The 22,531-nt window shown below is 49.9% G+C and overlaps 1 protein-coding gene across 1 annotated transcript in view; it reads right to left on the bottom strand.

Moving 5' to 3' along the window:
• LOC147736579 (transmembrane protein 176B-like) overlaps positions 1 to 22,531 on the bottom strand; it is an 86,599-nt gene that overhangs the window by 45,246 nt on the left and 18,822 nt on the right. The window contains exon 2 of the mRNA XM_086953322.1: positions 11,680 to 11,898. Within this exon, the coding sequence (XP_086809448.1) occupies positions 11,680 to 11,898 (219 nt within the window). The remainder of the gene's footprint in view (positions 1 to 11,679; positions 11,899 to 22,531) is intronic.

Below are 22,531 nucleotides of genomic sequence, written 5' to 3'. Positions count from 1 at the left end.
TCATTTCCTTATAAATTCATGTATCGTATTTCAAGTATTCAAGTTAAAGGCAGTTTTTCAAAAAGATGCTCCGATGCATTTCGAGCCACCAAGGCCCTTCCTCAAGGAGCGCTGCGAAGAAACAGGATATAGCGCTAATCAATTTCCATTGTAAATGATAACATATGAAAACATATACATTGCATCACAATTAAAGAAAACATCATGTAACCATTTGGGTTCTTGCGTGTTACGCCAGCGGGTTATACAACAGTGCTTAGGTGGAGTGACAAGTTTGTAAACGGGATCATAATGAAAGAGTGAAATTCGGGTGGAGTGTGAATAAGGTGGCTGCTCGTGCAAGCATTTTACAAAAAAACGGTAGTCAAAATCGCGGTACATGCGGGAGGATTACTGTTCATTACAGTGCCGGTAGGGGACTAGTTCCCAAGTGTGCAGTAAAGGTGAAAACATAAACAAGCTGCTCGTTCATGACGAGACTTACGTAATAGTTTTAGGTTGATGTCCTCATAGCATCTGAGGAAACAAAAAACGAAATGGACACATTAATAATTAGCTACGGTAAAGCGGGTCTCCTCGGTATCGGCAGACCGCGAGGTCAGACTTACTGGGGCGGGTGAAGTTCGTGGCGTCTCAGTGGAATCTGCAGCGGAGTGTCAGGAACTTCGCGTAGTGAACGCGGAGTTTTGAGATGTGATCAACAGCGATAACGGACTAAACGAGAAGTTGAAAAGGTGCGGCCATCTTGGAAAAGGGTATATGTGACACATAAATAAAAGAACCATTCACAAAACGTAAATAAGAAAACAAGCAAGATTAGGTAACAGTGTATCAACAATGTACCCAAAGGGTACTACAAATAGCAGCTCAGTTCAATCCGGTCGTTGAGACCATGGGGTTTCAAGGATTGTAGTCTATAAATCCATGCTGTTTCTCTTTGTAAGAGAATTTTGTTCAAGTCTCTTCCTTCGATATATGGCACAGTTTCCAAAACAAGAAATCTGATTTGGGACACATTATGGTTGGCCTCATTAAAATGGGTGGCCACACTGGATTTAGTATTCTTGATGCGAATATTTGATTGATGTTCGTTCATTCTGATCTTTATTTTTCTGGTGGTTTTTCCGACATATATCATGCCACAAGGGCATTTAAGTAAGTAGATCAAGTTCAAAGAATCACAAGTAGCGTCTACGTTCAATTTAATTTGGAAACCTCTCATGGGATGATTGAGGCTGTTCCTTCTGATGATATTATTGCAATTGCTGCAGTGGTGACAGGGGCGTGTGCCCGTATGTTTGACTGGTTCATTTGTTGTGCTTGATAACATTTCTTTGATGTTTTTGGAACGGGTGTGAGCGAAAATGGGAGGTTCTTTGAATAGATCACCAAAGTCTGGTTCAGAGGATAAAAGACGCCAGTGTCTCATAACAATGTTTTTGAAGGATCTGCTTGATGTCGAGTATCTGGAGACTAACACCATTCTTTTGTCATTTTTCCTGATAGATCCTTTAAGGGCTTCTGTACGGGGAATGACTGATGCTCTCTCAATGGCATTCTCTACTATTTCCTCAGGGTATCCTCTGTTTAAAAATCTGGTGGCCATGATTTTAGTCTGTTCGGTTGTGGATTCTGGATCAGATACAATGCGCTTAATTCTGAGCATTTGGCTGAACGGTAAATGTCTTTTCAGAGAGTTTTGATGAAAACTGCTGTATAGTAGTGTGTTATTACGGTCAGTTGACTTTCGAAAGAGGTTTGTCTGCAGACCATTTTCAGTTATTTTGATAAGTACATCCAAAAACGTTATCTCTTTCTCGCTGATGTTCCATGTAAATTCAATCCGGTCATCTTTTGAATTTAAATCCGTAAGGGCTAGTTCCAAATTTTGTCGGGAACCTTTCCAAATAAAGAATAGATCGTCAATATAACGAACATAAAGTTTCAGATAGTTCATCCAAGTTTTATTCATGAAGATGTTATTGAGTTCAAAATTGCCCATGTAAATATTTGCGTACGCAGGTGCAGCGCAGAACCAACGACCCAGGAGGGGTAAAAGAGCTGGAAAAAGACACAGAAGGTACTCAACAACTTCCGAAAACCAAAACAAAATCCAGGAAGAATCGTTAGTAATCAACATCTCGGATAAAACACTCATGGAACATGAAATTAAAACTCTCCAAAAAGGAATGTCATTCATCCCCACAAGCAACACTAATCTCTTGGAATTAGAAATTAGCATCTTCAAATTCACCCGGAAGTTGCGTTTAAGACATTTATTTGAGAAAATACTAGACCCCCCGACTAGACCCCCGACAGAACCCAAACCGGACCTATTGCTAGGTCTTAGACCACACAGCACTTATATGCCTCCTTCCAGCCATAAGAGCATAGACAACTTTGAAACCCTTGTGAGACAAGACATTTCAAAAATCAACTTTAAGAAAAAAAAACGCAACAACATGACAAACAAAGACTTAGACACATTGAAGAAGATTGCAAACAACAAGTCAATCAACTGCCTTAAAGCCGATAAGGGAGGTACCCTTGTGATCCTCAACACTAACTAACGTCTTGGATCCGAATACATATTTACCACTAGATGGGAACCCCACCAGTGAATACAAGATTGAGCTAAACAGACTCATCAACAAAGCACTCGATGAAGAAATCATCGATGAAAGAACAAGAAAATATCTGACAGTGGAATACCCTAGGAGCCCAACCCTCACCATGTTACCTAAAATACATAAAGACTTGATGAATACCCCCTTTCGTCCAATTGTTTCCACAAAAGGGTCTTTACATGAACCGATCGGTAAATTTATCGACCAATACCTGCAACCTATGGTTACCCACTTAGAGAGCTATATAAAAGACACTACAGAATTTTTGAATAAACTATCTTCCGTAAAGATTGACGAGAATGAACAACTGATACTGTGCACTGCCGACGTCAAGAGTCTATACACCTGCATTCCCCATGAGGGCGGAATTGAAGCCATTGAAAAGGCCTTACTCTTGAGTGATATCTCAGAACCTCTAAAAACATTCATCCTGGGCAATTGCGCTGCACCTGCGTACGCGAATATTTACATGGGCAATTTTTAACTCAATAACATCTTCATGAATAAAACTTGTATGAACTATCTGAAACTTTATGTTCGTTATATTGACGATCTATTCTTTATTTGGAAAGGTTCCCGACAAAATTTGGAACTAGCCCTTATGGATTTAAATTCAAAAGATGACCGGATTGAATTTACATGGAACATCAGCGAGAAAGAGATAACGTTTTTGGACGTACTTATCAAAATAACTGAAAATGGTCTGCAGACAAACCTCTTTCGAAAGTCAACTGACCGTAATAACACACTACTATACAGCAGTTTTCATCAAAACTCTCTGAAAAGACATTTACCGTTCAGCCAAATGCTCAGAATTAAGCGCATTGTATCTGATCCAGAATCCACAACCGAACAGACTAAAATCATGGCCACCAGATGTTTAAACAGAGGATACCCTGAGGAAATAGTAGAGAATGCCATTGAGAGAGCATCAATCATTCCCCGTACAGAAGCCCTTAAAGGATCTATCAGGAAAGATGACAAAAGAATGGTGTTAGTCTCCAGATACTCGACATCAAGCAGATCCTTCAAAAACATTGTTATGAGACACTGGTGTCTTTTATCCTCTGAACCAGACTTTGGTGATCTATTCAATTGCAATAATATCATCAGAGGGAACAGCCTCAATCATCCCATGAGAGGTTTCCAAATTAAATTGAACGTAGACGCTACTTGTGATTCTTTGAACTTGATCTACTTACTTAAATGCCCTTGTGGCATGATATATGTCGGAAAAACCACCAGAAAAATAAAGATCAGAATGAACGAACATAAATCAAATATTCGCATCAAGAATACGAAATCCAGTGTGGCCACCCATTTTAATGAGGCCAACCATAATGTGTCCCAAATCAGATTTCTTGTTTTGGAAACTGTGCCATATATCGAAGGAAGAGACTTGAACAAAATTCTCTTACAAAGAGAAACAGCATGGATTTATAGACTACAATCCTTGAAACCGCATGGTCTCAACGACCGGATTGAACTGAGCAGCTTTTGTAGTACCCTTTGGGTACATTGTTGATACACTGTTACCTAATCTTGCTTGTTTTCTTATTTACGTTTTGTGAATGGTTCTTTTATTTATGTGTCACATATACCCTTTTCCAAGATGGCCGCACCTTTTCAATTTCTCGTTTAGTCCGTTATCGCTGTGGATCACATCTCAAAACTCCGCGTTCACTACGCGAAGTTCCTGACACTCCGCTGCAGATTCCACTGAGACGCCACGAACTTCACCCGCCCCAGTAAGTCTGACCTCGCGGTCTGCCGATACCGAGGAGACCCGCTTTACCTTAGCTAATTATTAATGTGTCCATTTCGTTTGTTGTTTCCTCAGATGCTATGAGGACATCAACCTAAAACTATTACGTAAGTCTCGTCATGAACGAGCAGCTTGTTTATGTTTTCACCTTTACTGCACACTTGGGAACTAGTCCCCTACCGGCACTGTAATGAACAGTAATCCTCCCGCATGTACCGCGACTTTGACTACCGTTTTTTGGTAAAATGCTTGCACGAGCAGCCACCTTATTCACACTCCACCCCGAATTTCACCCTTTCATTATGATCCCGTTTACAAACTTGTCACTCCACCTAAGCACTGTTGTATAACCCGCTGGCGTAACACGCAAGAACCCAAATGGTTACATGATGTTTTCTTTAATTGTGATGCAATGTATATGTTTTCATATGTTATCATTTACAATGGAAATTGATTAGCGCTATATCCTGTTTCTTCGCAGCGCTCCTTGAGGAAGGGCCTTGGTGGCTCGAAATGCATCGGAGCATCTTTTTGAAAAACTGCCTTTCAGTTGAATACTTGAAATACGATACATTAATTTATAAGGAAATGAACTTATGAAATAAAAGTTGGAAATTGAACTTTCACGAATCTATTGGAGTCATTTGCTCTGCAACAATGAACCTCATAAGTGTGCCCATGTGCAGGGATGCGCCTACACCTCAGTAGCGCACTCAACCAATTTGCCTTCGGGACGAAACCATAAGTGACAAACTCCGGGAGGATTCCCAGTTATATTTCGTTGAAAATCGGGGCTCGGTCGAGTCTCAACTACTTTTATGGGAAGCTTATAAGACGGCTCTGAGAGGACAGACCCAAGCATTGATTGGTGCTCAGGAGAAAGAGGAGTCCATACTGATCAGACAGTTAGAAAGCGAGAGAAATCCTTGAGCGTGACGCTGGTGTGACGCCCTCACTCGATCACTGTCATATGTTGGCCCTAAAACAAAAGGACTCCCAGCACTAACTGAGAGCGAAGCACAAGCTTATTCACTCGCTACGCAACATCGGATATACGATGTGGCAGATAAAGGTCTGAAGCTATTGGTGTGGCTTGAACGCCGGGACAGGGAGCGATCATGGGTGGCTGAGGAACTGGATGGGACGGGATCGCTAGCCTCCACTGGCACAGATATAGCGGAAGCATTTACGTCATATTTCGAAGGGGTTTTTGTGATAACTGGGTGTGAGTGTTTGATTGGTTCAGATGCTCCGTCCATCGGCACCCCCTTTTGTACCGCTTTTTTCGCCATAAGTTGGCAGGGTATGCTCAGACCTGAGTCCCTTGCTCAATTTGCCACTGGATTCAAGCAAGCCTGGCTGAAGATGTCTGAAATGCCAGAAACCGGTCCTAGGAAGCTTGATTCGGTCCAGGGAAGGCATGGCTTGGCAGTTCGGGCTGGACTGTTCCCATGAGGCACAGGGTCAGACTGATTTGCATATGGCCATGTCTGAACTGGGGTGGGTGGCAGAGTGGGCTAAAGAATGGTGATGGATTAAACCCAGATCTGTTGACTGGGTGTGAGTGTTTGATTGGTTCAGATGCTCCGTCCATCGCCACCCCCTTTTGTACCACTAGTTCTAGTGGGCACCTTGCACCAGTCTAATCGGCCCTTATTGGATGTGGTTGTAAAGTCAACCTTATAGAAAGCTATCCTAGTGGTAGCGTGGGCCAGCAGTCATCAGGCTAAGACTTCAGAGAACAAATTAAGCAAGTTGTTTTACCAATTATAATCCCTGGAGTACCAAATGAAAGGACACCACACAAGGTATATATCAAATATATATGTATTTATTCTAAACACAACCCCTCTGCACTCTTTAGGAGGTCAGAGGTAAAAAGTACAATACAAGTTACTTCATTAGCATACGATTTTGCACAGTATACGTTTTGCCCTAGGGGCCTCACAAACCACGTACTCAAATATTGGTATAAGAACCACGTCTGGAATAGAAAGTAGGCCTAGGACCTAGGGAATCGATGGGGCTACTCTAAACAACCAAAGGTTAGGAAGTAGGAGGCCCACGGGAGATGCCTGCAGTGTCTAAACACAGCCGGGAGTTACTATTGACTTTCTATGGGAAACGAAGAAGTTACAAATTTACAATTAAAGGACACTTCCGGGTGGACTACGATGAAACCCCTTTAGACTAGGACACTTCGAGAGTCAAGACCCACGGGAGCACCGGAGTACTCGTGTTACCTCACCCAGGGAAGCCGGGTGCATAGGTGCCTTTTGGTGTCGGGTATCGTCGTCGTTTTCAATGGAGAGCTGCAAAGAAGTGCTCCAGGCGACCAGGGGAAAAGTGTCTGGGTGGATCCAAGGGTTGATCGAAGATCTGAAGAACCTGAAAGCAGAAGGGACAGAGTCTGGGTCACTTGCCAGTGACCAGGAAGGAACCAGGAAGGAACCAAGCGATGCCGGGTGATTTTAGGTGAAGAGGTGAAGCTTGTCTCTGCAGCCACGAGGTCCAGGAGGTGTCGACGACGACCAGGAGCTGGATTCGAGCTGTCCCACAAAGGATATAGTTGACTGCGGTGTCGGTATCTGGATTGGACCCAACAAGCCTTGGCAAACGCAATCCACGCAGGAGATAAAGATTGGCTTCGGTGCAGACCAGCAAGGTCTGTGGCGCTTCTCCTTTGTAGGGAAGTTGGAGCAAGCCATGAACAACCAGGAAAGCAAGGTAGATTTAAAAGGAAGTCTTCGGGGGCTTACTAGCCAACGGACTAGGAACTGGGAAGAGCGGGCCCCACGGGTCACTCGTGGAGTGTGGGTGCCTGGGCTTCACTGAAAACGGTGCTCGGGGCTGGGGCTTTTCATACCCCAATGCACAACTGTGAGATACCTTGGGAGTCGATGCAGTTAGCAAAATGCAGAATGTCCAGGAGTTCCAGTCCCACATCTCTCGTGTCTGCCACGGGTCTCAGCTTTGCTGGGATCATCGAGCAGCGTCAGAGATGTCTGGAAAACTGTGTCCTGTGTTGCAGATTCTTCGGGAACCGGCGGGAGCCTTGAAAATGCAGACCAGCAAAGTTGCTGTTGGTGCCTGTTTGCACAAGGTGGTCACTCCTTGACCACAAGGGAGCTGTCTTCCGTCTTCCAGTCGAAATGGAATGTCGAGGGTCCTTGATATGTGTTTCAAAGATTCGTCCAGGGTAATCTAAAGTCCTAGGGATACAGCTCCTATACTTCTACTCAGTTTAGGAGTTGGACTACCTGGAAGGTCCCTCCTATGGGTGGACCTGGGAAGGAGGTGGTTACAACCCTTTCCCTTTGTATAGTTTCGCACCAGAGCTGGGGCTGAGTGCCCCAGCAACTGGTTTGAACCGGGCTATGCATGGAGCACCTTGTGTGCCTCAGGCAGTGTCTGGAAGGCATTCACTGAATGCAGCCTTCCCTGCCCCAATACACTACAGCCTGTCTGGGGAGGTGCTGGCACCTCCCTGGACAGGAAAACTATTGTCCAGGCCACCCCTGCCGGAGTTTCGTCCAGCAGCAGGAGGGCAGACTCGTGTCTGTGGCAGCAGCATCCATTTTGTGATGCTGAGGCTCTGTTTAACTTTAACCGGGTTTACCAGTAACTACATGTCTTCTCCCTCTAGAAGGGTGGAATGCTACCCCCGCCGCCAGGACTGGCGGGGGGTAGTACTCCAAAGTGTTTGACACCTTACACAACATGTTTTGATAAAGCCAAACCAAAGTTAGCATTAACCACGAGGATTATAATGCACTTAAGAGTATATGGTATGGCTATATCATAGAACAGCTATAAGGAGATGGTTCCGAAAGCTGCAGAGGGGCTCAGCTCATGCTAGGGCACCCTCTCACATAAAACCAAGCACTCTGCCTCCAGGATTGTCGAGGCCTATCTTAGGAGTGGCTTATAGGTGTATATGTGTCTATATATGTATATAGATATAGGTATACAATATCTAAGTAAGGGGTGATTACACCACCTTACCTAGGCTGTGTGAACAGACCTGTGGTGTCAGTTCGGAAGGCAAACCAGGGGTGGCACAATACATGCTGCAGCCCCTGGTAGGCCTAGGGTGCACCTATACCCTGGGTACCTAGGGTACACTATAGAGGGACTCACAGAGGTGACCCAATACCCAATCTTGTATGTACCTAAAGTGCATTATATCAATTTAGAGAGAGAACAGCTAGGCTGTGGTCCTGATTAGCAGGGCCACAGCCAGACTAAAGTCGAAAAACCAGAGAATAACAGCAAAAAGTGGGGGTAACCATATGAAGCAGACCCTACTCTCCTACAGTTTACACCCCAATATGCACCTGTGCAGAGTTTCTGCAGGACTTCGCGCTGCCCACACTGTCCAGGAACAAAGAGACCGACTACAGGCTAAATTCACTGAGGTGCAGATAGGACAAGCCCTCAAATCTCTTCAAGCCGGGAAGGCGCAGGGACCGAATGGGCTCCCAGTAGAAATATACAAGCGGCAGGTGAATATCATCATTGACCCTCTCCTTCAGATGTATTTAGAGACGCGAGATATGGGGAAGCTTCTGCCGGATCAGAGAGAGGCCACGATTGTGGTAATCCACAAAGCAGAGAAGCCGGCTGATCAATGCACTTCTTTCCGGCCAATTTTGCTTATTAATGTGGAAGCCAGGGTCTCAGCTAAGGCCCTGGCGACAAGGCTGCTCTCTGTTATGCCGGATCTGGTACATGTTGATCTTTCAGGGTTTATGGTACTCGTCAAAATCTACATCACTTGTATGGGGTCTTATATATGATGGAAGACTTGGGCAACACTCAGACAGCGTTGATGGGGCTGGACGCCTCAATGGCCTTCGACAATATCGAATGGCCATATTTATTTATGGTACTCCAATGACTGGGCTTTGGCCCGAAATTCCGCAGCTGGGTACGACTGTTGTACAAGCAGCCGGTAGCGAGGGTGGGAGTTAATGGGGCGGTGTCTTGAGCTTTTCCTCTGCAAAGGGGAACCAGACAGGGGTGCCCTCTGTCCCCTCTCCTGTTGGCCCTGGCCCTAGAGCTGCTGGCTCACTGGATTCGGAGGGACAGGTCATTCTGGGGCCTGGCTCTGAACAATGAGTGGGAAGAGCGTATCTCCTTATACGCAGATGATATTGTGTTATATATGGCCAGACCTTACCACTCGATAGCGCGGGCGCTCCACCATTTTGAATTGTTCGGTAGCTACTCGGACTACACGATCAATTGGGCAAAGTCATTGATTTACCCGCTCTCGGGCCCCCCGTGGATCCCGACGAGGAGTCCAGCCTCAATGTCGATAAACGGGTTTAAGTACTTGGGGGTATACATTACTGGAGATAGAGCGGAGTTCCTTGCTTGAAACCTGGATCCCCAACTGATACGTCTGGGAACAGACGTGAGCAATTGGAGGTCACTACCTCTTTCCCTCATGGCACGAGCTGCAATGTTTAAGATGCTGGCACTGCTGCGTCTCCTATACATTCTACAAAATACGCTGTATTCAGTTCCTAATGGGGCATTCATGCGAATATCTCAGGCACTATGGACGTTGCTTTGGGAGGTTGGCAACCAAAGGATAGCACTGCGTAAGTTGACAATGGGAGTGTATGATGGGGGGCTGTACTACTGGGCTTCACAGCTACAGGTGGTCAATGACTGGGTGTACTCGGCAAGTTCGGAGCCGGCTTACAGAATTGATTGGTTGGTCATGCCAAGGGGAAACTACAAGCCACTCCTTTACCCTCTGAGGCCGCGAAAGGGCTTGCCATCACATACAGGGGTTGTGATTCAGTGCTGGAGGGAGGCAAATAAATGCCTGGGGTGGACGAGCTCCCTGACAGGCGGAACCCCGTTGTGGTTTGGGGATCATTTAGCAGAAGTGACTCGATTGACTGGCTTTAGGGGATGGAAATGGGTAGGTATTAAGTATTTAGGGGACGTATGGAAAGGGGACGCCCCCGATCCTTTAACTATCTTAAAAAAGCATACGACCTCCACGACTCACAACATTACCACTACATACACATTACTCATGCTCTACGTTCACACATGCGGGGTGACATGTCAATCCCGGAGTATTCCCCTATGGAAGACAGGCTTCTCCTTGCTCCCATTTTTGAGAAACCCAATTCCACAATCTATCATAAGCTTATAAATAACATGCCTGATCCACTAGTGTCATAGCGGGAAAAAAAATTGTCTCAAAGTAGTCTTCATATGTTTTGGTGTCTGTGTGTCTCATTGTTATTGTCAAACTGTTTTTATCTAGACGTTTTTAATTGAAACTTCATTCAGTTATTTGTCACTTCCATTGATGACTCTGACCCTTCAGGTAGTTGCAATAGATTGTTACACACCTGTGTTGGTCGTGTCCTTGAGTGGTACCCTCAACACCATAGGTGGGCTCCTAATATTAACATACTATCCTGGTCAGGTCTCTTAGCAACAGAGGTGAAGGAGTGTTACCTGCCACCCCCAGCGCACCTTGAACAAGTCGCAAATTAATACCATTGTGTGGCTGCACCCCTCTCAAACTGGCCACAAATGGACACCCACCACTTTTTTTCCACTAACCTGGCTTCTCACTCAACCAACACTCTCCCATAGGCAAACTCTTCCGTCCTTCTTTCAATGGCCATACAGCCACCGTTTCTCACAACGACTCTACTATTGGGATGGCCACTTTCGCCCAAGTCTGCAATGGTCCTTGGAGCTCGCCAATAGACCCAACCTGAAGAAAACATGGGAACCCGCAAACTGTTCCTCAGACCTCTCTCTTTGTTCACCCCACTCTCTTGCCATGTACATGTAACATAATGCGATCAATTGTACCCTTTCTCAATTCTCCGAACGACTCTGTTCCCGTTTTCTCCATCACAAGCCAAAACAATAGCTTTTCAACCCTCTGATCCTCCTTATACACCTTATCCTCCGAATCCTTCTTCCATGTCCCCAGTCTCACCTTTAAAGCAACTCCCCCATCCTCATCTCCTTCATCGAAGCCCACTTTGTCCTCTGTTGCTTTCTCCAGAGCATCCCAGTGCTACTCGTTGCCTCCTCCCTCTGTGAGAGGAAAGACTTATGGTAGCATCTATCTGTCCAAGCATGGATGAGTATCAAGCCTACGACTTATCTTCATAGACAACACAAGGATTCCAGTTCACATCCCACCCTGGCATTCTAAAATGCCCGGATATCTCCAAACCACAAGTAGCATGCCAGTCAACAGTTGAGAGCAATGCCCGACATAATTTACTCACGTACCCCCAAGACCTTCTGCTCCCCTCTGACGGAGGTGGCAGGGGTCTTGCCAGCATCCTGAGAGAGGGTCTTCTGCCCCTGCCACGCTCCCTTGGCAGACTTGAAAATGGTGGCCAGGCCTGAGGGCTGGTTAATGTTGATGGTAATGACAGCCGGCTTGGAGTAATCGCTCGCCGCTTCGACTCCATTGACGCAGACGATATTGGAAGACATGGTGCCTGTCTGGAAGGAGAAGAGAGAAATCAGTGAAGCCTGCAGTGCGTACCCTAAAATACAAACCAAACAATGGCACATTCTCCATCTGATCAGAAGACCAAGCCAACACACCCCATTTGGCTGGAGAATGTCACTTCACGTGTCTTCTGTTTAAAATTGCCTCCACTACAACTAAATTAAATGTGGAAATTAATTTCCCACTTTTTTTAGGTCTCGGCATCGAGACCTATTGTCATGGAGTTCGCTCTGAAGGGACCTAGAGCTGTGAACGCGCCGACCAGGGTCTGTGAACGCGCTTATGCAGGCCGGCCGAAGGCAGGCACACACACATGCACGCGCAGTCTCTCACACACACACACACACACACGCAGACACACCCACACACGTGCAGACACACGCGCGCAGACACACACACACACGTGCCAAGCCCCCCAAGCCCCACTTACCGCATCAGCCGCCACTCCTGATTTCTGCTGCCACCAGTCTCTGGGCCATCCACTCCATGGGCGCGGGCTTCTCGCAAAGACGGAAGTCCCGCCCCACGACAGCCGTGAGCTTGCACATCCCGAAACCGGAAGTTCGGGAGTGTGCACGCTTACGGCTTGGGTTTTTTTTGTGATCGTGTTAGGCATAGCACCATACGTGCAGAGATTCCCACCCACGAGAAGCAATTATTTCTGAAAGGAGTCACAAAACGCTGTTTCACTGTGGCTGTTTGTCAGTCCTGCTTGTGTGAGTGAACTTCACATCAAGTGATGCAGATGCTGTCAGCTGGCCGCCGCAAACAAACAGAAGAAGCCTGAGTGAGTACTGAGCAATCGTATTTTTTCCTAGACATTTAATACAGTTTTGAACCATATTTCACAGTTTATCTTCTGTGCGGTATAGTCTGCGTGGTTGTCCGGTTGCTTTAGAAAAATATTTCTGGAGTTGCCCAGCGTCCAATGGTTGTTTATTCTGAAGGCCTGTGTGCGTGCACATCCCGAAACCGGAAGTTCGGGAGTGTGCACGCTCACGGCTAGTTTTTTTTTGTGATCGCGGTAGGCATAGCACCATACGTGCAGGGATTCCCACCCACGAGAAGCAATTATTTCTGAAAGGAGTCACAAAACGCTGTTTCACTGTGGCTGTTTGTCAGTCCTGCTTGTGTGAGTGAACTTCACATCAAGTGATGCAGATGCTGTCAGCTGGCCGCCGCAAACCAACAGAAGAAGCCTGAGTGAGGACTGAGCAATCGTTTTTATTCCTAGACATTTAATACAGTTTTGAACCATATTTCATAGTTTATCTTCTGTGCGGTATAGTCTGCGTGGTTGTCCGGTTGCTTGAGAAAATTATTTCTGGAGTTGCCCAGCGTCCAATGGTTGTTTATTCTGAAGGCCTGTGTGGTCTCGGTGTTTACCATCATTAAACTTGGGTTGCTCTCGGAATACATAGAGATGGAGCTTTCCGTTCTGCCTTTCAGGTGAACTGGGCGCCTTGTGTGACTGTTTATCATCATGTCTTCTATCAATAAATGCATCGTACATGTTGGACAGGCCACGTGAAGGGCCGCTCCCCCTCTGCCCGACCAGGCCCGAGCCCGGTCCCTCAAGTGTCACACACCACCACTTCACGTTTTCCGTCCCCTCCGGGACCCTTGCCTCTGAACATATCGACCTCGTGGGCCCGATCCATTACTGGCCCGCGCGCCCAGCCCGGGCGCCATCTTGGACACTCCGCCACGAGGCCGCGTGGCCCCCGATCGACCCCAACCCTGGGCCTGGCCAGGCCTCAGACATCCCGGCACCACCATCCACCCAGGAGGTGAGCGGACTACTTGGCAGGTCAATGGGAGAAAGAGGTGTCGATGGTTCTCCCTCGCCAGGTGCCGCTCGCCCCAACCTCCCCGGGCGCTGGCTCCACCCCCCTGCTGGGTGTCTGGACCCCTTCATCCCGGACCCCCCAACCCCCAAGTGCGAGGGTCCGGACATCAAAGGGCACCAGCCCTATAACTGGGGCAGCTCCAGAGCAGGAAGGCAGTTGTATCCTGGAGTCGAGAGACGCAGTGAAGAACTCATCCTTGACGGACTACTGGCGCTGCCGTAGCCCTGCCTTGCGAAACATCGTCCTGCCTGCTGGCGCTGCCGCAACCTTCATCGTCGTCGGGACCTGCTGGCGTGGCCGCGGACCGTTTGTAACCACCATCTTCATCAGGACCTGCTGGCTCCGCCGCGGACCGTCGCTTCCTTCATCCATCTCGGGACCTGCCTGGCTCCGCCGCGGCCCGATCATCTAGAACGCCGAGCTCGAGGATTGAGAGCTATTTTCATCTATTGGTAACAAGACTGTCCCGCTACCCTTTTCCCAATCCAGAGACCAGAATCGAGGGGACCCCTGAGTCCAGACCTCCTTGTATAATTTTACCGTACCTAAAGAATTGCTGATAAAGTATCGTTGAACCTTATCCTGGTGTGGTGTCCGTCTGTGGGGGGGAAGTTACTTGTCTGTACGATCGCTGGAGACGGCTCTCCCCGGAGACCTCTCCCCTTGTCCTCGGCCGACCCTCCCGGTCCGTCTAACATTGGTGGCCAGCGGCGCGATCCGAATCACCGCATAATCGTACAGAGAGTAGCTCACCCCACGACGAAATCACAATGACAACCAAAGAAAGCGGATCCACCGAGAAATTTCAAATGGAGAAATTGGACGAGTACAGCCATCGTGAACTAAAACAATTCTGCATCGAACTAGGTATCGCTACCACCGGTCTAAGTACCAAAGACGATTTCAAGCATGCCCTAGAGTCCTGGGCAGAAACCGGGGCCGTAGGAACCACCGACCAAAACATCGCAGCAGTAGGAAAAAACACCACGGCCCCCGAGGAGCAAAGAACGGGTCTCTCGCAAGACGAGATCCAGGAACGAGAAAGAACACGACTACATGAACTAGAAATGGCCCGGCTCAAAATGGATGTTGAACTTAAACTGGCCGAACAAAAAATAAGCTTAGAGCACCTGCGTCTCCGCGAAGAAAGAGAGGAAAAACAGAGACAAAGGGAGCTCGAGGAAAAGAGGCTGGCGTATGAACACGAGCGCAAACTAGCTGAGATAGACTTACGCAAGCAGAACAGAGAATTAGGGGTGCCCGAGCAACCCTGCGACCCAGGGGCAACAGAGAAAAAGGTACACATCCCCAAGGATGTCGTTCGAGAATACTTCCGAGAGGACGACATCCAGCAATGGTTCAAGGCCTACGAAATCGCTATGACCGCCCACCGGATCGATCGAAGCGATTGGGGAGCCGGTCTATGGGAGAGATTCCTCAATGAGGGCCGCGATGCCCTGCTACAGTTCCCGGACCATCAGATGACCTCCTATGACCACATGAAAGCTGCCCTCCTCACCCGCTATGGGCTCACACCCGAGATGTACCGTCAGAGGTTCCGAGACTGCACCCGCATCCCGGGTACAACTTGGGTGGACTACGTGAACTACTTTAGCCGAGCCTTCGAGGGCTGGATCAAAGGAAGCAATGTCACAACGTACGAACAACTCTTCAACCTCATGGTGTGGGAGCATCTATCAAACAATTGCTTCATTGAGCTCAGGCAGCACCTCCTCGACAGCAAATTGACTGATCCACGGCAGCTCGCAGCCGAGGCTGACCGGTGGGAAATCACCAGAGTGGGCCGAAATGGGTCCTATGAACAGAACCGGAACAACAACGGTCAGCACCGTCCCCGAGGAGGAGGGGGGGGCCAAGGGCGAGGAAGAGACAACGCTCCGGTCGCCCCCGCTACCAGCACCACCCCCCCGGCCAACCGGGGCAGCACCCCGGCGCGACCGGGGTACAGAGCCAATGTCACGTGTCACCGATGCCAACGAGTCGGCCACTATGCAAACGACCCAAATTGCCCGCAGTACCAGAGCCCAAGACCCCGCCAAGTGGCCGCTGCTGCCCTAGGGGAGGAACAGATCTCCGAGGAGCAGGAAGAATACGAACAAGAGCATCAAGAATGGGAGCCAGCCGCCATGACTTTAGCATGCTTAGGGGGGAAAGACATGGTCCCGCGGGTCCCCCTACCCGCTAACACCCGGAAGTACAGCCAATGGGTGAGCATCAATGGACGCCAGGCCGAAGCCCTCCGTGACACCGGGGCCAGTGTAACAGCCGTCCGCTGTCACCTGGTGACCCCAGAACAGTTCATACCAAACATTCTCTGCCCTGTCCGTTCAGCCGATAACTCGGAAAGTCTGTGTCGGATGGCCTGCGTCCCTTTCGAATGGGGAGGGGTCTCCGGCATGTTGAAGGTAACGGTCCGAGATGATGCTCCCGTAGACTGTCTCCTGGGGAATGACCTTGAAAGCTCTCCCTGGGCAGCCGTAGAACGAAGAGAACACCTGGGGATGTTGGGCGTCCCGGACTGGGCGTGCGTCACCACCCGGTCCATGGCCGCCCGTGCCAATCCCCAACAAGAGGAACCCGAATGGCCGGCGCCTCCTCCCCCGGTCGCCCCAGTCGAAGACACCGACCGTGCCGTCCCCCCAGAACCAGCTCAACCTCCGGACCTCGCTGGCCTCGACCAGTGGCATCAAGAGGGGGGACCCACACAGGAACAGTTTCGCCAAGAGCAAAAGACCTGTCCCTCCCTCGAGGGACTCCGCCAACAAGCCCTCGCCCAGAGCGCAGGGGATACCTCCGGAACACATTGGATCTACTGGGACAATGATCTGCTATACAGTGAACAAAGGATCGCGGAGTTGGGGGCCAGCCGAGTGCTAGTGGTGCCCCTCCGTTTTAGAGACTTCTTGCTAAACCTGGCCCACGATGTCCCCCTGGCTGGACACCTGGGTCAGGATAAAACCTACAGCCGCCTAGTGACCCACTTCTTCTGGCCCAAAATGAGGAATGATGTACTCCAGCATTGCCGATCTTGCCCCACGTGCCAAGCCAGTGGAAAGAGCGGCCGCAAACTAAAGGCCCCCCTGCAACCATTTCCCGTGGTCACCACCCCGTTCGAGAGGGTCGGGATAGACATTGTGGGGCCCATGGACCCCCGTACAAAACAAGGACATCGGTTCATCCTGGTACAAGTGGACCACGCCACCCGCTACCCCGAGGCTGTTCCCCTGCGAACTGTGACAGCCCCGGTGGTCGGCCGGGCCCTGATGGGGATCTTCTCCCGTGTGGGCTTCCCCAGAGAAGTCGTCAGCGACAGGGGCACAAACTTTATTTCCAAATATATGAAGTCCCTCTGGCAACAATGTGGGGTCACCTACCGATTCACGACCCCCTATCACCCTCAAGGAAACGGACTCGTTGAGCGGTTCAACCGCACGCTCAAAGGGATGATTGGGGGGTTGGAAGAGCCCCTCCGTCGCCAGTGGGATGTGCTGCTGCCGTGCCTCCTCTTCGCATATCGAGAGGTCCCCCAGAAGTCCCTCGGCTTCAGCCCGTTTGAGTTATTGTATGGACACCCCGTACGGGGGCCTCTCAGTCTAGTCAAGGAAGGCTGGGAAATGCCCCCTCTAAAGAACCCCCCAGATGTCTTCAAATACCTCCTAACCCTCCGCAACCAGACCCGACGGTTCAGAGAGCTGGCAAAGGCAAACTTGGAGGCCAGTCAAGAGGACATGAAAAAGTGGTATGACCAAAATGCCTCCTCCATCGAATTTGAACCCGGACAACAGGTATGGGTGATGTCCCCCACCGAGCCCTGCGCCCTGCAAGACAAGTGGACGGGGCCCTTCAAAGTAGTCGAGCGTAAGGGTCCTGTCACCTATCTCATCGACATGGAATCTTCACGGAACCCCCTCCGAGTCCTCCACGCTAATAGGCTGAAACCCCACTTTGTGCGTTCAGAACTCAGCCTCCTGATGGCCACAGACAATGGAGCCGAAGAAGACTCCGAACCCCTTCCTGACCTCCTACGGACTCGGGAGAAAGATGGCTCCGTGGATGGGGTCCGGCTCTCGGGAGCCCTCACCCTGGACCAACGCCAGGAATGTCGAGACCTTCTGTTGCAGTTCTCCGATCTGTTTTCCCTCACCCCAGGTGTCACTTCCTGGTGTGTGCACGACGTGGACACGGGGGACAGCCCCCCTATCCGCCACCGGGCCTACCGCGTACCAGATCGGGTACGGGCTTGCATCCAGGAAGAAGTAACCAAAATGCTCACCCTCGGGGTCATTGAGCCCTCAGACAGCCCCTGGGCCAGCCCAGTAGTACTGGTCCCCAAAGCAGCCGCTCCCGGCACCACCCCGGAACTCCGGTTCTGCGTCGACTACCGGGGCTTGAATGCGGTCACCAGAACAGACGCACATCCCATCCCCCGGGCGGATGAACTAATCGACCGCATAGGAGCTGCCCGCTATCTCAGCATTTTCGACTTGACGGCGTGCTACTGGCAGATCGGCCTCACACCCCGGGCCCAAGAACGATCTGCATTTTCCACTCCTGATGGCCATTACCATTTCAAGGTCATGCCCTTCGGCATGAAGAATGCCCCCGCAACATTTCAGCGGCTAGTCAACCAGGTCTTGGCCGGGCTCGAAGGATTCAGCGCCGCCTACCTAGATGACATCGCTGTGTACAGCCACCACTGGTCCGACCACCTCCACCACCTCCGAGCGGTGCTACAGGCCCTTCAGCAAGCTGGCCTCACGATCAAGGCCAGCAAATGCCAAATTGGTCAGGGGTCCGTAACCTACCTCGGACACCAGGTGGGAAGCGGCCTGGTGGCCCCTCTGCAGCTCAAGATTGCCGCCATCCAGTCCTGGCAGCCCCCCATCACCCAGACCGAGGTCCGCGCCTTTTTGGGACTCACGGGCTATTACAGACGGTTCGTGAAAGACTATGGTACCATAGTGGGGCCCCTCACAGAGCTCACGTCCAAAAATCAACCCAAGAAGGTCAACTGGACCCCAGATTGTCAAACAGCCTTCGAACAACTCGTCGTCCAGACGGATGCCTCCGACCACGGCATTGGGGCGGTCCTGTCTCAATTGAACACCGAAGGCCTTGATCAGCCAGTGGCCTTCATCAGCAGGCGACTCCTACCTCGAGAACAACGCTGGAGCACCATCGAGAGGGAGGCCTTCGCCGTGGTATGGGCCCTCAAAAAGCTCCGGCCCTACCTCTTTGGCACCCACTTCCGGGTGCAGACCGACCATCGACCCCTGCAGTGGCTGATGCAGATGCGGGGGGAAAACCCAAAACTACTACGTTGGTCCATCTCCCTACAAGGGATGGACTTCGCTGTTGAACACCGGCCTGGGCCAGATCACGCCAACGCAGATGGCCTGTCCCGGTTTTTCCACCTCGACGAGGAGAGTCCCCAAGAGGATGGGTGACTCTCCCCGCCTTCAGCTGGGGGGACGCATGTTGGACAGGCCACGTGAAGGGCCGCTCCCCCTCTGCCCGACCAGGCCCGAGCCCGGTCCCTCAAGTGTCACACACCACCACTTCACGTTTTCCGTCCCCTCCGGGACCCTTGCCTCTGAACATATCGACCTCGTGGGCCCGATCCATTATTGGCCCGCGCGCCCAGCCCGGGCGCCATCTTGGACACTCCGCCACGAGGCCGCGTGGCCCCCGATCGACCCCAACCCTGGGCCTGGCCAGGCCTCAGACATCCCGGCACCACCATCCACCCAGGAGGTGAGCGGACTACTTGGCAGGTCAATGGGAGAAAGAGGTGTCGATGGTTCTCCCTCGCCAGGTGCCGCTCGCCCCAACCTCCCCGGGCGCTGGCTCCACCCCCCTGCTGGGTGTCTTGACCCCTTCATCCCGGACCCCCCAACCCCCAAGTGCGAGGGTCCGGACATCAAAGGGCACCAGCCCTATAACTGGGGCAGCTCCAGAGCGGGAAGGCAGTTGTATCCTGGAGTCGAGAGACGCAGTGAAGAACTCATCCTTGACGGACTACTGGCGCTGCCGTAGCCCTGCCTTGCGAAACATCGTCCTGCCTGCTGGCGCTGCCGCAACCTTCGTAACCTTCATCGTCGTCGGGACCTGCTGGCGTGGCCGCGGACCGTTTGTAACCACCATCTTCATCGGGACCTGCTGGCTCCGCCGCGGACCGTCGCTTCCTTCATCCATCTCGGGACCTGCCTGGCTCCGCCGCGGCCCGATCATCTAGAACGCCGAGCTCGAGGATTGAGAGCTATTTTCATCTATTGGTAACAAGACTGTCCCGCTACCCTTTTCCCAATCCAGAGACCAGAATCGAGGGGACCCCTGAGTCCAGACCTCCTTGTATAATTTTACCGTACCTAAAGAATTGCTGATAAAGTATTGTTGAACCTTATCCTGGTGTGGTGTCCGTCTGTGGGGGGGAAGTTACTTGTCTGTACGATCGCTGGAGACGGCTCTCCCCGGAGACCTCTCCCCTTGTCCTCGGCCGACCCTCCCGGTCCGTCTAACAGTACACTTCCCGACATATCTGTTTTTTCATCTTGTCACCTTGTGGCAAACTGCCTGGTACCAGTGATGCTGATGTGCTGTGTCCTGAGTGCGATACAAGTATGATGCACGAAGATCAGGCTGCCCTTTTGCATGATGGAGTAACCTCGACATTTGCCTCAATATGTCAGAACCCTTCGGCCACAATAGGGACCGAGGCAGGAGGAAATACTCTATAAAGTAGCAACACCAACAATACTGTTGCGAGAATGTAGTAAGTAGTAAGCTAAGAACTGGTCAGTATTTAGAGCCTGATTCACAAAAATAAACTTACACTTTCGTGTTAGTTTAAGATTTTTTTCAATTCACAAAGAAATTTTACAAGTAGTATCTTTAGGACTGCCTATCTTTGTCTGTCCCGAGTCTCGCCACGGGAGCAGAGACTCAGCAATCATAAACATACCACTGGTAAAATTATTTTGTGAATTGCAATAAAGCGTAAACTTGCACAAAAGTGTACGTTTAGCCAAGTAGAGTGTGTAAACAGACTTAAAATGCCCCTGCTTAACACAGGATGTCCACCACATCTCTCCATATAAGAGCTTGGAAAATGTATGTATTTATTTACTTTTTATTTATTTATTAGTAGAGCAAGAACAACAAACTAATTTGTTGCTAGGCACCAGGATCAATAAAAAATGTGTTAGCCTATAACAGGTACCACTAAAAAGAAATTCGGGAAGCAGTATGCTACTGCTACTGAGAAATTTAGCTAGTACATTTTCAAACAAAACTGTTTTGTTTTCCCCCCCTAAATTATAGCAGAGCATTTTTTCCTTAGAAGTGCTTAAGCAAAGAGTTTCAAGTCGTTTGGCCTTGAACTGCACATCTTTGGTATCCCTTGCATTGGAGTTTTGATCTAGGAACAAGTAGGATGGATGGACTTCTTGATCATGCATTCAAAAACTAGACATGTTGATTTAAAGATGATACGATTATGCACTGGTAAGTGCCGAGTAGTGAGTGCCGAGTAGTGAGTGCCGAGTAGTGAGTGCCGAGTAGTGAGTGCAGAGTAGTGAGTGCAGAGTAGTGAGTGCAGAGTAGTGAGTGCAGAGTAGTGAGTGCAGAGTAGTGAGTGCAGAGTAGTGAGTGCTGAGTAGTGAGTAGTGAGTAGTGAGTGCAGAGTAGTGAGTAGTGAGTGCAAAGTATTGAGTGCAGAGTAGTGAGTGCACACTAGTGAGTGCAGAGTTGTGAGTGTGCAGAGTAGTGAGTGCAGAGTAGTGAGTGCAGAGTAGTGAGTGCAGAGTAGTGAGTGCAGAGTAGTGAGTGCAGAGTAGTGAGTGCAGAGTAGTGAGTGCAGAGTAGTGAGTGCAGAGTAGTGAGTGCAGAGTAGTGAGTAGTAAGTGCAGAGTAGTGAGTGCAGAGTAGTGAGTGCAGAGTAGTGAGTGCAGAGTAGTGAGTGCAGAGTAGTGAGTAGTGAGTGCAGAGTAGTGAGTAGTGAGTGCAGAGTAGTGAGTAGTGAGTGCAGAGTAGTGAGTGCAGAGTAGTGAGTGCAGAGTAGTGAAAGCAGAGTAGTGAGTGCAGAGTAGTGAGTAGTGAGTGCAGAGTAGTGAGTGCAGAGTAGTGAGTGCAGAGTAGTGAGTGCAGAGTAGTGAGTGCAGAGTAGTGAGTAGTGAGTGCAGAGTAGTGAGTGCAGAGTAGTGAGTGCAGAGTAGTGAGTGCAGAGTAGTGAGTGCAGAGTAGTGAGTGCAGAGTAGTGAGTGCAGAGTAGTGAAAGCAGAGTAGTGAGTGCAGAGTAGTGAGTAGTGAGTGCAGAGTAGTGAGTGCAGAGTAGTGAGTGCAGAGTAGTGAGTGCAGAGTAGTGAGTGCAGAGTAGTGAGTAGTGAGTGCAGAGTAGTGAGTAGTGAGTGCAGAGTAGTGAGTAGTGAGTGCAGAGTAGTGAGTGCAGAGTAGTGAGTGCAGAGTAGTGAGTGCAGCGTAGTGAGTAGTGAGTGCAGAGTAGTGAGTGCAGAGTAGTGAGTAGTGAGTGCAGAGTAGTGAGTGCAGAGTAGTGAGTGCAGAGTAGTGAGTGCAGAGTAGTGAGTGCAGAGTAGTGAGTGCAGAGTAGTGAGTGCAGAGTAGTGAGTGCAGAGTAGTGGGTGCAGAGTAGTGGGTGCAGAGTAGTGGGTGCAGAGTAGTGAGTGCAGAGTAGTGAGTGCAGAGTAGTGAGTGCAGAGTAGTGAGTGCAGAGTAGTGAGTGCAGAGTAGTGAGTGC

Source organism: Lissotriton vulgaris, chromosome 1_2, assembly GCF_964263255.1.
Source record: "Lissotriton vulgaris chromosome 1_2, aLisVul1.2, whole genome shotgun sequence".
In the NCBI taxonomy this organism is placed as follows: Eukaryota; Metazoa; Chordata; class Amphibia; order Caudata; family Salamandridae; genus Lissotriton; species Lissotriton vulgaris.
The sequence above is the reverse complement of the archived record's forward strand: the minus strand, read 5'-3'. Positions and strand labels throughout refer to the sequence as shown.